This window comes from Triturus cristatus, chromosome 2_2 (assembly GCF_964204655.1).
Source record: "Triturus cristatus chromosome 2_2, aTriCri1.1, whole genome shotgun sequence".
Lineage (NCBI taxonomy): Eukaryota > Metazoa > Chordata > Amphibia > Caudata > Salamandridae > Triturus > Triturus cristatus.
Window position 1 is genome coordinate 1,094,503,979 of NC_140582.1, and position 15,162 is coordinate 1,094,519,140.

Genomic DNA, 15,162 nt, shown 5'->3' on the forward strand with positions numbered 1-15,162 from the left:
TTCCTAGCACAACTGCCCTGGAAGGACTGGTAGCTAGACAAAGAAGACGGACTACCCATCGCTCCTTTCTTGCCGCTTCTGCGCGTGAGCATGGGGGCTACTAAACTCACCTCACCATAAAGTTTAAGTAAGGTCTAAAACAAAATAAACGTGTTCTTATTGGTCGATTATGTGTTTGGAAGACTGTGAAACCAATAATGTGTTATACAGAAAAGTGTATAAGAATTTGCACTTAATACCCTTCACTGCCCTGCATGCAGTGTGTGTCATATGATATAGCTCTATCCCCAAACAAAATCAACCTAATATTTACATAGGTTTACAATGGCATTAGTGCTTAACCCAGTGTTTGTGGAGCCAGCAAACAATCTGTTTTCTTAACTTTTATGCATAATTTATGAGTCTCGAAAGCTGTGTGTGGGGACTGGGGGGGACAATAGAACGTGCATCAGTGTAAAACATATGACCTTTCTAGTGGCCCCTTCATTATTCTTAGAGTGCAAAACATTCTATGTAAATCTACAAAATGCATAACAATAGTTGCTCAAAGCAGAACATTTATCATACGGGTCACGGGTGGTGTAAAAGTGCCATGTGTTGAAAGCATGCACTCCATTGAAGGTGAAAGGAACATACGCCTAAACAATAGCATTAGGTGAAAGGAAAAATGCCTCTGGGATGAGCAACATGTTATTGGCAGTGTCTCAAGAAAGCGTGTTTTTTGTGTGCATTTTTTTATACCACGAACTAGGCGCAAGGGTAGTGGAGGCCTTTACAAAAACACCAGTTACATTTCTCTCGGCCAGATTGTTTTTTTGAAGGGTAGGAAGATTAAGTGATTTGCCCAGAAACACACGATGTTGAGGCGAAGCCGAGACTCGAACCTGGTTCCCCAGGTTTCAAAGTATGCACAGTAATGCAACATGAACAAATACATGAAGTGTATTCCTTTCACTATAAAAAAGAAAGACCAGCATAATTAACCATGTGTATGCTGCTGTGAACAAGGCAAATAAAGCCACTACAGCTCAAAGGCAAAAACTCACCAATAGATGAAACACGAAACCCAGTGTCTCTCAACAGATAAGACAGGCTGATGTACAAATGACCAGGTCCGAACGGCCTGAACGTAAAAACATAACCACATGTCAATGATACTGAGCACCGAACCGGCTCGGAAAACATTCCGATAACATGGAGATAAGCAAAAGAATAATTATGTGAAGGCTTACTGGTGTATGGTCATAAACAGTGCCGTTATTTCAGTCAGAGCGAAAAACAAAACGCCGCGCTTTTCCAAACCACGTCAGTGCTCATTACATGCAAAGAGTGATTGTTAGCGTTAGCGCACTATCCGGAAGTTAAATGCCCGATGAGCCTTAAAGGCACAGTGAATCTATTGTGCAATGCTTCAAACGATGTGACCGAATAAAGTTACATGCACAGAGTAATTCTGTGTAAAATCTCCTTTCGGTCGCCTGTGCCATGGCGTCATTACAGAGGGTCCACGCTGCACCCGCAGGAACAAGTGACCCACTAGCAGCTGAGTAGCGGCGCTGGTGTTGCGTGTGGCAGGATTGGGCTCCCGTCACTTCCTCCTGCGCAGTACAACGATGGCGGCCCCTGTGTAGCCAGGCCCCTCACTTCCAGTCAAGGGTCTTCTGGCCGCTACACTTCCGTTTTCTGCTTCTGCTGCTTTTTTTTAAAGTTCCTCTTAATGCGCAGGAGCGTCTGTTTAGCAGCTGCTGGACGACGCATGCGCAAAATGGCCGCCTGGACAGGTCAGGCAAAATAAAGAGCGAGACTCAGCCAGCCAATCCCATGAGAAAACAAGCATTTCAAATGCAAAAACACTCGTCTTACGCGGGTCCTATTGCATTATAAACAAAAGTGTAGGCGTTCAAGAAGGCATGATCGGGGGTAGGGGTGTGTGGTGCTAGGCAGAGAAGTTACAGACTGCAGGATGGAAGTGGGGGGGCAGAGGAACAAAAGAGTTTATAAAGTAATGGGGCCAATAGCCATGGAAGGAGAAAAATGACGACATGGCTGTTAGGAAGTTGGACAAACAATCCGAAAATAAATTAGGATGCAGCATTTCTAATTTAAGCCAATCAGAAACTTGGACGCAAAGTGGGCGGAGCTTCCCCCACTATACTGTATACTGCATGTCTCGCAAAGCTAACAGAGACCTAAAAATGGAGTACGGGCTTCACGCTTCGTTGTATTTAAGCCCCCGGGTGGGCCACCTCCCTGGGGCACGCATCCCCCCGCAGCCCCGGGGACCACCACCTCCCCAGGGCTCTTAATTTAATTTTAAAAAATGTATGGGGGGCTCGATCCCCCACACACACCCCAGGGACCGCCACCTCCCTGGTGCTTAGTTTTTAAAAATAAACAAATGTGTGGGGAGGGCACGAGCCTCCCCATAGGCCCCGGGGACCATCACCTCCCCGGGGCACTGATTATTTAAATTTGGGGGTCCGTTACAGAGCCCCAAGCCCTGGGGACCACCACCTCCCGGGGGCTTCAAACATGTTGGGAGGGGAGCCACGCGGCCCCCTCCTGGAGCCCTTGATGGCCCTGGGGACCGCCACCCCCCAGGGCCGGCTCCTGCAGTGTCCCGGGGTGCCCACCCCGGAACACTGCTGTTTGCTATGGCAGGACAGGAGCAGTGCGGCTCTTGCTATAGCAAATGCTGCTTTGCTTCATTGAAGCGAGAGAAGGGAAACCTGCTCTTGTTTGCAATGAAGCAAAGCAGGATTGCTTTTCAACAAGGGGAGCTGCATGTCAGCCGCTCCCCTTGTGGAAAAGCAATGCCGGCTCCCGCAGGATGCGTGGAGCCGGCGAGACCGTTGGGGCATTGGGGCTCCCCCCCACGGTCCCCAACGGAGCGGCCAGGCCCCCAGGAGCCCCCCTCCCCTGTGAAAAAAAAAAAAAGGAAAGGCCGGCCCCGGGTGATGGGTCCCCGGGGCCATAATTTGCCTGAGGAGGGGGGCCCGTTTTTTTTTCTATAAATGAATCAAAAGGGGTTTGGCCCTAGTGGATGGGGTCCCCAGGGCCCCACAAGTATAAAAGATGGCGGGCCACACAGCCTCCCTTGTAAAAAAAAAAGCCGTCATCTAGCTGGAGGCCACGCCCCCTTTCTCCACCACACTGCAAACGCACCCCCTGGTATGTTGTTAGTTGGGGAATTAATTCCCCTTGAGTACTGAGGGTCCCTGGGCGCCAACTAGCCCACCAGGCACCTCCCGTTTGCACCACAGAGCTGCGTTGCAGAGAGGGGGTCTGATGCCACGCCCCTTTTTACACCTCTCTGCAACACAGCTCTGTGGCGCCTTCTGGAGATACCTGGTGGGCTAGTTGGCCCCCAGGGACCCTCAGGATTCAAGGGGACTTAATCCCCCAACTTACAACGCGCCAGGGGGCTCCTTTGCACAGTGGTGCATGGAGGGGGTGGGGCCTGACATAAGAAGTGTGCAAACGCGACCCCTGGCGCTTTGTAAATTGGGTGATTAAGTCCCCTTCAATCCTGAGGGTCCCTGGGGGCCAACTAGCCCACCAGGTACCTCCAGTAAGCGCCACAGAGCAGCGCTGCAGAGAGGTGGTCCGAGGCGTCACCCCTTTTAACACTTCTCTGCAATGCAGCTCTTTGGGGCTTACTGGAGGTACGTGGTGGACTAGTTGGCCCCCAGGGACCATCAGGATTCAAGGGTGCTTAATCGCCCAACTTACAACGCACCAGGAATGCAAAGCAATCTGGAGACCGACTAATGTTTTAGGATGCCTAGCAACATTTGTGCAGCTGCATTCTGCACGGTTTTGGAGTTTGTTGAGATGTCGTTGTTGCATATGGAGATAAAGACTATTACAATAGTCCAACTTTGATAGCACAACTGCAGTTACCACAGTTTTCTGTGTATATGAGTGTAAGAATGGGAGTATTTTTTTTACAGTCCTCAGGATGTACAAGGAAGATGATGTGATGAAGTTAACTTGGTCGCCAAATGTACGTTTGTGGTCCATGACAACTCCTAGGTTTTGTGCCTTCTTCACTGGAGAAGATAGAGTTCCTAATTCTTCTGGCCACCACTTTGGCGACCAGAAGGAATCCTGGTTTCCAAACAGAATAACCTCTGTCTTTCCAGAGTTAAGTTTCAAGCAATTGTTGTTCGTCCAGTTGCTGACTGAGCGCATACAATCGTGAAATCGGAGTCCTATATTATGATCTTTATTGGACAGGGGCATGATGATTTGTGTGTCGCCAGCATGAGAAGTGAGATAAAAAGCAAAGGACCTATTCAGATTGGCTAGTAATGTGACATAAACATTAAATAGATATTAACTTAGTGAAGACCCCTGGGGCACTTCACATGGCAGTACAGAAGGTTTGGAGGCAAACTCTTTTAAGGCTGCAGTTTCCACTTTCCTGGTAAGAAAAGACTTTAGGTGTGTCAAAGCCATTCCCTCGATTGGAATATCGTGAAGGCACTTGATAAGCAGGCCATGATCGACCGTGTCGAATGCGGCTGATAGATCAAGCAAAACCAAGGCAGCATTCTCTTCCTGTTCAAAGAATCCCTGATTTCTTCAGTTGCCTTCATCAGGGCCAACTTGGTGCTATCGTCACTTCTAAAACCAAAAATGCATAGGATCTAGCAGGTGGTTTTTCTGAATAAAGTCCGGCAGTTGAAGATTCATCACCTTTTCCAAAATCTTAGCTGGGATAGGCAGGTGCAAGATAGGGTAATAGCTGTTCGGGTCTGTTGGGTTGAGGATGGGTTTTTTGATAAGAGGAAGTATTGTTGCTACTTTTCAGTTAGCTGGAAAATGGCTTCTCTTTAACATTTTATTCAAAAGGATTGTAAGATTAAAGGCAATAATCTCTGGGGCTAGCGTAGCCACTGAGGTGGGGTATGGGTCCAGCTGAGAGACAGATTTAGCTGAATTAATGTAGCTCGTTATCTGATCAGATGTGACTGAGGAAAATCTTGTGAAAGTCGCTTTCTCAGCACTCAAAGGCTATGCTTGTTCTCCTCTCTATGATTGCACACATAGTGGGAGAGAATTTCATATAGATTTGTTCGACTTTATCTTAAAAACAAAAATCGGCCAAGGCATCACAGAAAGATTGGCTATGATCTACAAGATATAATATATCAAAACACTGTGCATATGTGTGAGGATTCCTAATGGCAAGAGCCTCTTCCCCTTGCCAATGTTACGGAAATGGAAGTAGATTGAGAAGTCTCCGTTTAACGCAAAACAACAGAGGGAAGTTTTTTAACTCCCTATGTGTGGTATTACCGATTCACATCGACAGCAGGGATTCCGTCTACAGACAGTTGAGGAGTGCGGGAAAAGGGGGGGAGCATAGCATGCCTACCCATCAATCCAGTGAAGGATCAGATGTACTTCTGAAATATCGGTTTATGAAGACACAATGGATCCAACACACTGAACAGGTTAACTTTTGTATCGCCGGTATTTGACTTTAACTAGAACGGCGACTCATCGAGTGTTATTCACCGGATTTATGAGAATACGAAGGAGAGGAGAAGATATATGTTTATTGTCCTGAAGAAGGCTTTCCCATTCGCCTTAACCCACCGAAACGTGTCAACGCTTTTTTTGTTGTTAAACTTGTGCAACACAGAACCGCATTCTCACAAAGAACTTGTGTTTTTGCTATGTGTTGTTTCTATGTAGTCTCACGAATTAAAGTTTTTATAACAAATGTGATTGTCTTTTTAGAGTCTTTTCCAATTTTCACATCCCCAAACCTGTTTGATCTATGTTTTCAAGATTTTTGTTTTAACACGCAATTTGACAAATACTTTATTGAATGCTTTTATTAAACTGAATTTATAAGTGTTTTGATATCCTGCTAATCTGTGCTCCCTTGAGGACTCTCTCTATGCACGTGAGTGAATGTGCAGTGGTTGAAAGATAAGTGCATTTAAAGGGTATTATATATTTGACATTTAAGTCTTATTCGGTGCCCTGTCCATTTAGTTTGTGGGGCCCCTCTCTTTGTATTTTACGTATTTACCTACAAGGGACGTGGTCAAATTAATGACTGGCTGGGAAAGTTCCCTAGTAAAGGTTTTGGAGGTTTCAATTTTTTGGGTGAAAAACACAATTTCCTCCATTTTCAGTAGGACCTTGTTGTATTCTGCCATACATTGTTTATAATTAGCTTACTCTGTGGAATTGTACTCTCTTCTCCACTTGCATTCTAGCCTTCTACAGCACTGCTTCTTTTGTCTAAGTGTTTCCATAAACCAGTGAGCCAATGGCTTATTTATTAGCTGATGTATAGATTTAACCGGGGCTAAGATGTCTACTGCTTCTTTTATGCAGCTGGAATAATTAGAAGTAGCCAATTCTAAACCCTCTGGCTATTCTGGCTGTACTAGTTTCAATATCTGATTGAATTGCTTAGCTTGGATGTGATTCCAGGCCCTTCTAAGACCTGAGGGCTACATGTATCAAAATTGTAAATTGCAAATACCTAATTGCGAATTGCTGAGAATTGCAATTAGGTAATCTCAATTTACAATGTCTGAAACACAATGAGTTTCAGATAGCGATTCCTTCACGGGGATGGTGGCCAGCTGAGGGCAGCAGACCACCATATCTGTGATTGCTTTTATATAAAGCAATCTTTTTTTTTGTAAAGCAGCCCATTTTCCTTAAAGGAAAACAATATGCTTTACAAAAAGTAAAATGAAACGTTTTCTTTTCATTTTTTAAGAGTAGGCAGTGGTCCATAGGACCACTGCTTGCTCTTAAAAAATGCTGTAACAAACACTCACAAAGGGGAAGGGGTCACTTGGGGACCCCTTCCCATTTGCGAATGGGTTACCACCTATGTAAAGTGGGTGGTAAAATGCGAATGTTTTGTGACCGCATTTCGGTCACAAAACATTCCTACATACCGATACGATTCAGTATTTGGAAGGGACGCCCTAATACCGGACGCCCCTTACTAATAGTGAATCACAAACCCTTTTTGCGATTCAGTAATATATTACCAAATTGCAAAATAGGGTTGTCTGCATCTGAAAAGCAGTTTTTGTATTTGCAAACATGCAAAGGCAAAAATGCTTGATGCATGTGCCCCATACAGTAGTAGCATTAGAGGGTATTTTATTGGGCTTTTGTATATTAAACCGTACTAATACATGGTAAGACCAGGCCACAGGCATCAGGCTTATCTAGTTTAGAAAACCATTGTTAGTAAAAATACCATAGAATGTGCGGCCCGCTGAATGCATGGATCCGTAAACCAACTGGAAAAGACAGAGGCTAGACATGGTGTCCGTAAGTGCTAAGGTATCTTTGTCAGTGTCTGCTTCAAGATGGAAATTAAAATCTCCAAAAATAGTAAAGCCATTGGAGCAGAGTGAAAGCATTTTTTGGATCTAGGGGTACGATAGAGTAATAGTCCCTTAATGGATTGATTTTTAGAAAGTTTGATGTTAAAAGATAAAGTTTCACATTCAGGAGATGAAGCTGAATGGAAGATAGCAGCCATGTTCTCTTGGTAAATAAAGGCTAACCCTCTGCCTCTTTTAAGGGTCCCATCTAATCTAAATATAGAATATCCTGAGGGAAATGCCTCCACTCTATGGGTCCGGATGTGGGTTAAGCCCAATTTTCTATGATATAAATTATGTCCTAGCTGAGATTCTATATCATGTTGGCGACTCCAATTTTATGTTTGACCAGTGATCTGGTGTTGTTTAAAAAACAGCTAACACTACCAATCACTAGTTACAGAATATGGGGCGGTTGAGGAATTAGCCTTTGGAATGTTTATTCCCGCTGTTTCCCTACAAGAGATCCAAACACCACACTCCCAACTTGGCAAGTTGAGCACACATGGCTGCACACACCGATCTAACTGCGCGCAGCCAAGCTTACCTGCAGCGTCAAGCTCGAGGCTGTGGGTCCTGGTGTAAACTTTCATTGAGCTAGGTTGGGGGAAACCTGGCAAAGGGACTGTACTCGACGCGATCTAGGCGCGGATGGGCTCAGATGGACTTGCGTGCCCGCAGTGTGGATGTGCTCTGTGCTGGTTTAAATGTACCTTCATGCAAAGGGGGCAATACCCCGGCACTTTGCTGCTCGTGTACTCAAACAACAGGTGGGAGAAATGAAAATTAACCAGGGTCCAGAAACCACACGATCCTTTCACATGCTACCCTGTGATAGGAAGGATACTGGTAAAATAAATGACCAAAAATAAGAGGGTGAAATCTAAAACATAAAATCAGTAAAATATTCGAATTAACCCTTTCAAAGATGTGTAGCTATGTAGGAGCTGATCACCTCCTAAAATGCACAGAGCGCTTACAATGAAAGAAAACAGCGGGCTAATGAGGCTCTAAACCAACCTGCAGTCGCAGAGGGGTCAAATAGCTTTACGCAGGCAGAAGGCTGCTCTGGCACCCCAGATTAGTGGTAAATCCAGTGTTATTGGTTACAGTTAGTTATTGTAACTAGTCTCTTGCACTCAAAGCAAATCATTCCAGGCAGTCATTTCCGTTTCTTTATGGGGGACTAAATTAATAGTGGTGGGTTGCGATCATTGGTGGGAGGTGCATGAGTTCATGCGCATGGTTAGTTGGAATAATAGATGAGCTAGAGGAGATATGGAGTCTGATTCACAAAAGTAATCTGAGCCAAAATCCTAACTTTACGACTTTTTTGTATTCACAAAAGGCATTGAGGAGTAATAAAGTTAGGATTCCTAACGTTACTACTCCTAAACTGAGACAAAATCCTAACTTTACGACTTTCGGTATTCACAAAAGGCCTTTAGAAGTAGTAACATTAATAATCCTAACTTTACTACTCCTAAACTGAAACAAAATGCTAACTTTACGACCTCGGAATTCACATAAAGTATTATATAGTAGTAAAGTGAATCCTAACTTTACTACTCCGTAATGCTTTTTGTGAGTACCGAAAGTCGTAAAGTTAGGATTTTGTCTCAGATTACTTTTGTGAATCGGGCCCTAGGTATTGTTAGGTTGCATAGGTATGTTTTTCAGAGGAAGGAGGAGATTTTGTAAATGAGTTATGGGAAATTTGCAGAAATACAATAATAGAGAATAGACAAGCAGGCATGTTAGCGTACGTTATGCACAGAGAAAGAAGGCATGCAGATGATAGAAAGGAAGGAGACAGACATTTAAAAAATATAAGAAAAAAGTAGAGGTAACAAACAGAAGTTTTAATTAAAGGAGAGTTTTGATGCCGGATTTAAAGAATGCAGAGATTATGTTTGAGACAGCATGCAGTTTGAGGATACAAGAATGCAGAAAGAAACAATGTTATTTACTTGTGAAGATTGTGCTATATTAGGATTTTTTGATTGGTACTAGGATCAGGTAAACATCTCGTGCAGCTATCTTACTGCTAAGTGAAAAATAGTTGCTGGACGTATACGTCAAGAAAACACTGTGTGCTTTTGTACTCTATGCCACTCCATTCTATGACACTCCAGCATACACCACTCCACTGTACACCCCTCCAATATATACTATTCTGCTGTACACAACTCCACTCTACAACACTACAATCTATGCTACTCTACTCTATGCCACTCCACTGTATGCCACTTCAGTATACACCACTGCAATGTAAACTATTACACTGCACGCCATTCCACTGTACGCTACTCCACTATACCCAGGGCCAGTGGAATTATGCAGCAGGGGAGGACCAAATTATGCGGCAGTGTTGAGTAAATTATACCGCAAGAAAAGGCAAATTATGTAGCATTATTCAGTACGTTTTATGATAGAATTACTGCATTATTTTCTTATTTTTAAACTTGTTAACACTGTCTGAGCATTAGTTGCACATAATTAGTAACAGTTTAACACTCAACTAAAGCAATAAGCTACAGAAAGGTGACCAGCCAACCTTTGCAAAGGGCCTGCCACTGCGCAGCAACATGTGTCGCTGTGTTTTAACTAACTTTTGAACAATTTGAACTAGAAACAATTTTTTGTCAAAATCTGCAGAATATGCAGCATATGATGTAATATGTGGCAAATGCGGAATGTCAATATTTATGCAAAAAACGCTGCGGCCGCACAATTGCATAACTCCAGTGGCCCTGGCTATACACCACTCCACTCTATAACAATCCACTGAATTCTATTACTCTACTCTGTGCTATTCCACTATATGCCACTTCACTCTACATCTCTACACTCTACGCCAGTACACTCAACGTTATTCACTCTACACCAATCCACTGTACGGTAATCCACTGTATGTCACTCCACTCTACGCCACTCCTCTCCATTCCACTAAACTCCACATCTATTCTTCAATACACCACTACACTCTACAACACTCCATTCTATGCCACTCCACAGTATGCTCTTACACAGTATGCCACTCCACTCTACGCCCCCCGGTCTGCGGTATTTCACTGTACACCACTACACGGTACCTCAGTCAACTCTACGCCACTCCACTGTATGCTACTACACTGTACACCACTCCACTGTACGCTATTCCATTCTATGCCACTCCACTTTATGCCAATCCACTCTACCCCATTCCTCTGTACACTGTTCCCCTGCACACCACTCCACTGTATGCCACTCCACCCTACGCCACTCTACTCAAAGCTATTCAACTGTTCACCACTACATTGTACCTCACTATACTCCATGCCACTCAACTCTACACCAATTCACTCTTTGCCACTCCACACTATGCCACTCCAGTCAACACTACTCCACTCTACACTATTCCACTGTACACTACTCCACTCTGACACTTCACTCTAAGCCACTGCACTGTACACCACTCCACTGTACAGTGTTCCACTGTATGATGCTCTTCTGTACGACACTCCAGTCTACGCCATTCCATTGTATGCCACTACACGGTATGGCAATCCACTCTACACTATTCCACTCTACTCTTTTCCATTGTACACAAGTCCACTCCACCACACTTGACTCTCTACCACTGCACTGTACACCACTCCACTGTACTCTATTCCACTGTATGCCACTCCACTGTACCCCACTCCATTCTACACCACTCCACTGTACGCCACTACACTCTGTGCTACTCCACTGTATGCTATTCCAATATGTCACTCCAGTCTATGCCACTACAGAGTACCACACTTCACTGTATGCCACGCTACTCCACTATATGCTATTTAAGTCCATGCTAGTCTACTATATACTTTTCCAGTGCATGCAACTCCACCCTACTCTACTCCCCTGTACACCACTACATTGTATGTTATTCTGCTATACCCCACTCCACTTTACGCCACTCCACTCTATGCCACTCCACTCTACGCCACTCCCCTGTACGCCACTCTGCTTTATGCAATTCCACTGTATGCCGCTCCACTGTACACTATTCCACTCTACATCTCTACACTCTATGCCGCTCTTCTGTATGCCACTACATTGTACTTCACTCTACTGTATGCCACTCCAGCCTACGCCAATCCATTCAAAGCTATTCGACTGTTCACCACTATACTGTACCTCATTCTAGTCCATGCCACTCAACTCTTCACCAATTCACTCTATGCCACTCCACACTATGCCACTCCAGTCTACACTACTCCTCTTTACACTATTCCACTGTACACCAGTCCACTTTACGACACTCCACTCTAGGCCACTGCACTGTACACCACTCCTCTGTACAATGTTCCACTGTACGACACTCCAGTCTGCGCTATTCCATTGTATGCCACTAGACTGTATGTCAATCCACTCTACACTATTCCACTCTACGCTATTCCATTGTACACCAGTCCACTACACCACACTCAACTCTCTGCCACTGCACAGTACACCACTCCACTATACGCTATTCCACTCTATGCCACTCCACTGTACCCCACTCCATTCTGCGCCACTCCACTGTACGCCATGCTACGCCACTGTATGCTGTTCCAATCTACGTCACTCCAGTCTACGCCACTATGGTGTACAACACTTCACTGTATGCCACTCTACTCTACCCTACTCCACTGTATGCTACTTAAGTATAAGCTAGTCTACTACATGCTATTCAGGTGCATGCAACTCCACCCTACTCCACTCCCCTATACACTACTCCATTGTACGTTATTCTGCTCTACCCCAGTACACTTTAAACCACTCCGCTTTATGCTATTCCACTGTACGCCAATCCACTGTACACTACTCCACTCTACATCACTACACTCTATTGTATTGTATTGTAATTGCATTTATATAGGGCTTACTACCCCTGATGAGGTGTCACAGTGCTTTTTCGGCGACTAGCATGCTACTCCGGAACCCATAAAGGAGTAGTGGTGAATTAGTATAGCTAAAAACAAAAGTAATTTAAGTGGTGGATATGTTAGTCAGTTATTTTGATTGAGAAGGCTAGTGGAGGGATAAAAGAGGGGAAAAAGGTTTGCATTTATATAGCACTTGCTACCCGTGAGGTGTTGGAGCACTTTTTTGGTGAGTACCAAGCTACTCTGGAACCCCTAAAGGATTAGTGGTGAATTAGTATAGTGAAGTATGAAATTAATTTGAGTGGTGGACATGTTAGTCTGTTATTTGGATTGAAAATGAAAGTAGAGGGATGTTTTGGAGCTCATGGCAGTAGAAAGAGACTTGGGATGAGTAAAAGGAAGGTGGAGAGGGAAGAGTCAGAGGGAAGGGTTCAGAAAGGCTTTTTTGGGGGATCAGAATAGTAAAAGAGGAATGAGATAATGCAAGGAGGGGTAGAGTAGGGAAGAGCCTAGAAAGGGTTATTTTGGAGATCAGGGTAGTGGTATGGGGTTTGAGATGAATAAGAGAGTGGATGTAGATATATAGATAGAGGTATAGGGTGAGAAATAGGGTAGTGCAATGGAAAGAGTAGTAGAAAGAAGTTTTAGATGAGTCAAAGAGTTGAGGTCGAAGAAATATTTTGAGTGGTATAGGGTGAGAAATAGGGTAGTGCATTGCATAAGCTGAATTAGAAGGAAAGTAATACATGTATAGATCCATAAGTACATGGAAGGTATATAGATGCATAAAGGAAGGTAGCTTGTGTAGATTAAAGATGCATTAAATAAACTCTGGCTTTCAAGTGTTGTTATACATGGATGGGGCCCATCCGGACTTACTCAGGAGCTCTCAGGCCAGGGTACTGCTCTATGCCACTACACTCTACACCGCTCTTCTGTATGCCACTACATTGTTCATCACACCACTGTATGCTACTCCACTCAACAGCGCTCCACTGTATGCCACTCTACTCTACCCCATTCCACTGTATGTCACTCCTACCTATGCCACTCCAATCTACGCCATTGCGCTATATACTACTCCACTGTAGACTTTTGCACTCTACGCCGCTCCAGTTTTCGCCACTCTACTGTATACTATTCTACTGTACCTCATTCCACTCTATGCCACTACAATCTGCAACACTCCAGTCTATCCTATTCCACTCTATGCCACTCCACTGTACCCCACTCCCCTCTATGCCACTCCACTATACACTACTGCACTGGACACAACTACAATGTACGCCACTCCACCCTATGCCACACTCTATGCCACTCCACTGCCCACTCCACTGTGTTCCACTCCACTATACACTATTCCAATGTATGCAACTACACTCTATGCCACTCCACGTCATTCCATGATATGATACTCCACTCTACGTCACTGCCCTTTATGCTATTCCACTGTATGCCACTCTACTCTAAAGCACTCCACTGTATGCTATTCCACTCTACAACACTACACTCTACATCACTCTGCTGTACGCCACTCTACTGCATGCCACTGCACTGTACCTCACTCCACTGTACGCAGCTCCAGTTTACACCACTCCACTCTGCCGCACCCCGATGTATGCAATTCCATCTTATGCTACTTCACTGTATGCCACTGCCGTCAATTCCATCGTTAAAGTAGTGTTATAAGGGAGTTTAATACGCCGTGTATGGAGGCGTACGAGTTATAATGATTTGAAGGTGTTGCGTGGATTATAAGTAATAGTCTGGAACTTTCGATTTTCAGTTTGAGTTTAAGTTTGGTTTGTAAAGCAAACATACGGCACAAACTCCGCTTAATTTGCAGTGCAAAGATGTATTGATCCTCACTCCTCCATGTCATTACGCGTTTCGGTCAACACACGACCTTGATCACATATATATTCGTGTGTGTGTGGTTCCTTAACTGAACTCCACATATGTAGCCTTTTGATATGTATACATCTTCAAGATGCGAAGAGGCGGAGTTAAGAGCAGTACATGGATACTCCCCGATGTGTATTGTCCTTCTGATATGATGGTCTTTGATGTTTTGGCCTCGAGATTTTGGATGAGTGATTTCGACACACAACCCATGAACGGAGCATGACCAGATGAGACCCTGTGAGCAGACGGTTCCTTCAGACGGAATTAAACTCAGTGCCAGTTAATATCGTTTCGAATACATACTTTATGTAAAAAAAGACAAATAAAAAAGGGAAAAGTGACCCTCTCTTAATGGGACTTTCACGGGCTAAGTTTACGACGGCGAATGAACAGCAGGGGAGAGCCCGGCAAAGGCAGGCACTTGAGACTTCAAGGCGGGGCCGTTTCTGCCTTGCACCGCCGGCTCGCCTCTGACGAGCTCGTGATGTACAGGCACCGGGACGAGGCGCAGATCAAAGGCGCAGCCTGGCTCCTGGAAGAACATGAAACTGTCTCTTCGAGCTCGGATCCTCACCCCACACACCGGTTTGATCTCACTTTACCTCTTCTGTCAGTGCGGGCATTTAGCTGCGTCGGTGACGGCTTTACTCTCGTCAGCAGGTGTGCATTACCTGCCCTTTAAGTGGCCCCGGTTGGAAGGGCTGAAGCCACAGGTTTGAGTCCTGAAGTGGAACCAGCCGTGCTCTCTGCCGGCTTCTTTTGAAGATGTATGCGGTGCTGGGAGCGTCACCAGCACAGACAGGTGCTCTGGGGTTCAACACCTTCAGATGAATGCACCTTTCAGCAGAGGAGGCGAAGTATGCGGCTCCAGCGGCATAAAACGGCATGGAGCGATCCGTTGAATTAATGCACTTTACTGCTACAGTAGGCTGCACAGAGGAAGTCCCTGAGTGTGCATAATGTGCAGCCGAGGAACTGGAGGTTTT

The 15,162-nt window shown here is 44.8% G+C and overlaps 1 protein-coding gene across 1 annotated transcript in view; it reads right to left on the minus strand.

The window, feature by feature from the left end:
- Positions 1-1,606, minus strand: part of LOC146863207 (uncharacterized) — a 170,914-nt gene extending 169,308 nt beyond the window's left edge. Inside the window, exons 1-2 of the mRNA XM_085642648.1 lie at positions 1,233-1,606; positions 1,047-1,123 (exon numbers count right to left, since the gene is read on the minus strand). Coding sequence (XP_085498774.1) covers positions 1,047-1,123; positions 1,233-1,246 — 91 coding nt within the window. The 5' untranslated portion in view covers positions 1,247-1,606. The remainder of the gene's footprint in view (positions 1-1,046; positions 1,124-1,232) is intronic.
- Positions 1,607-15,162: the final 13,556 nt, after the last annotated feature.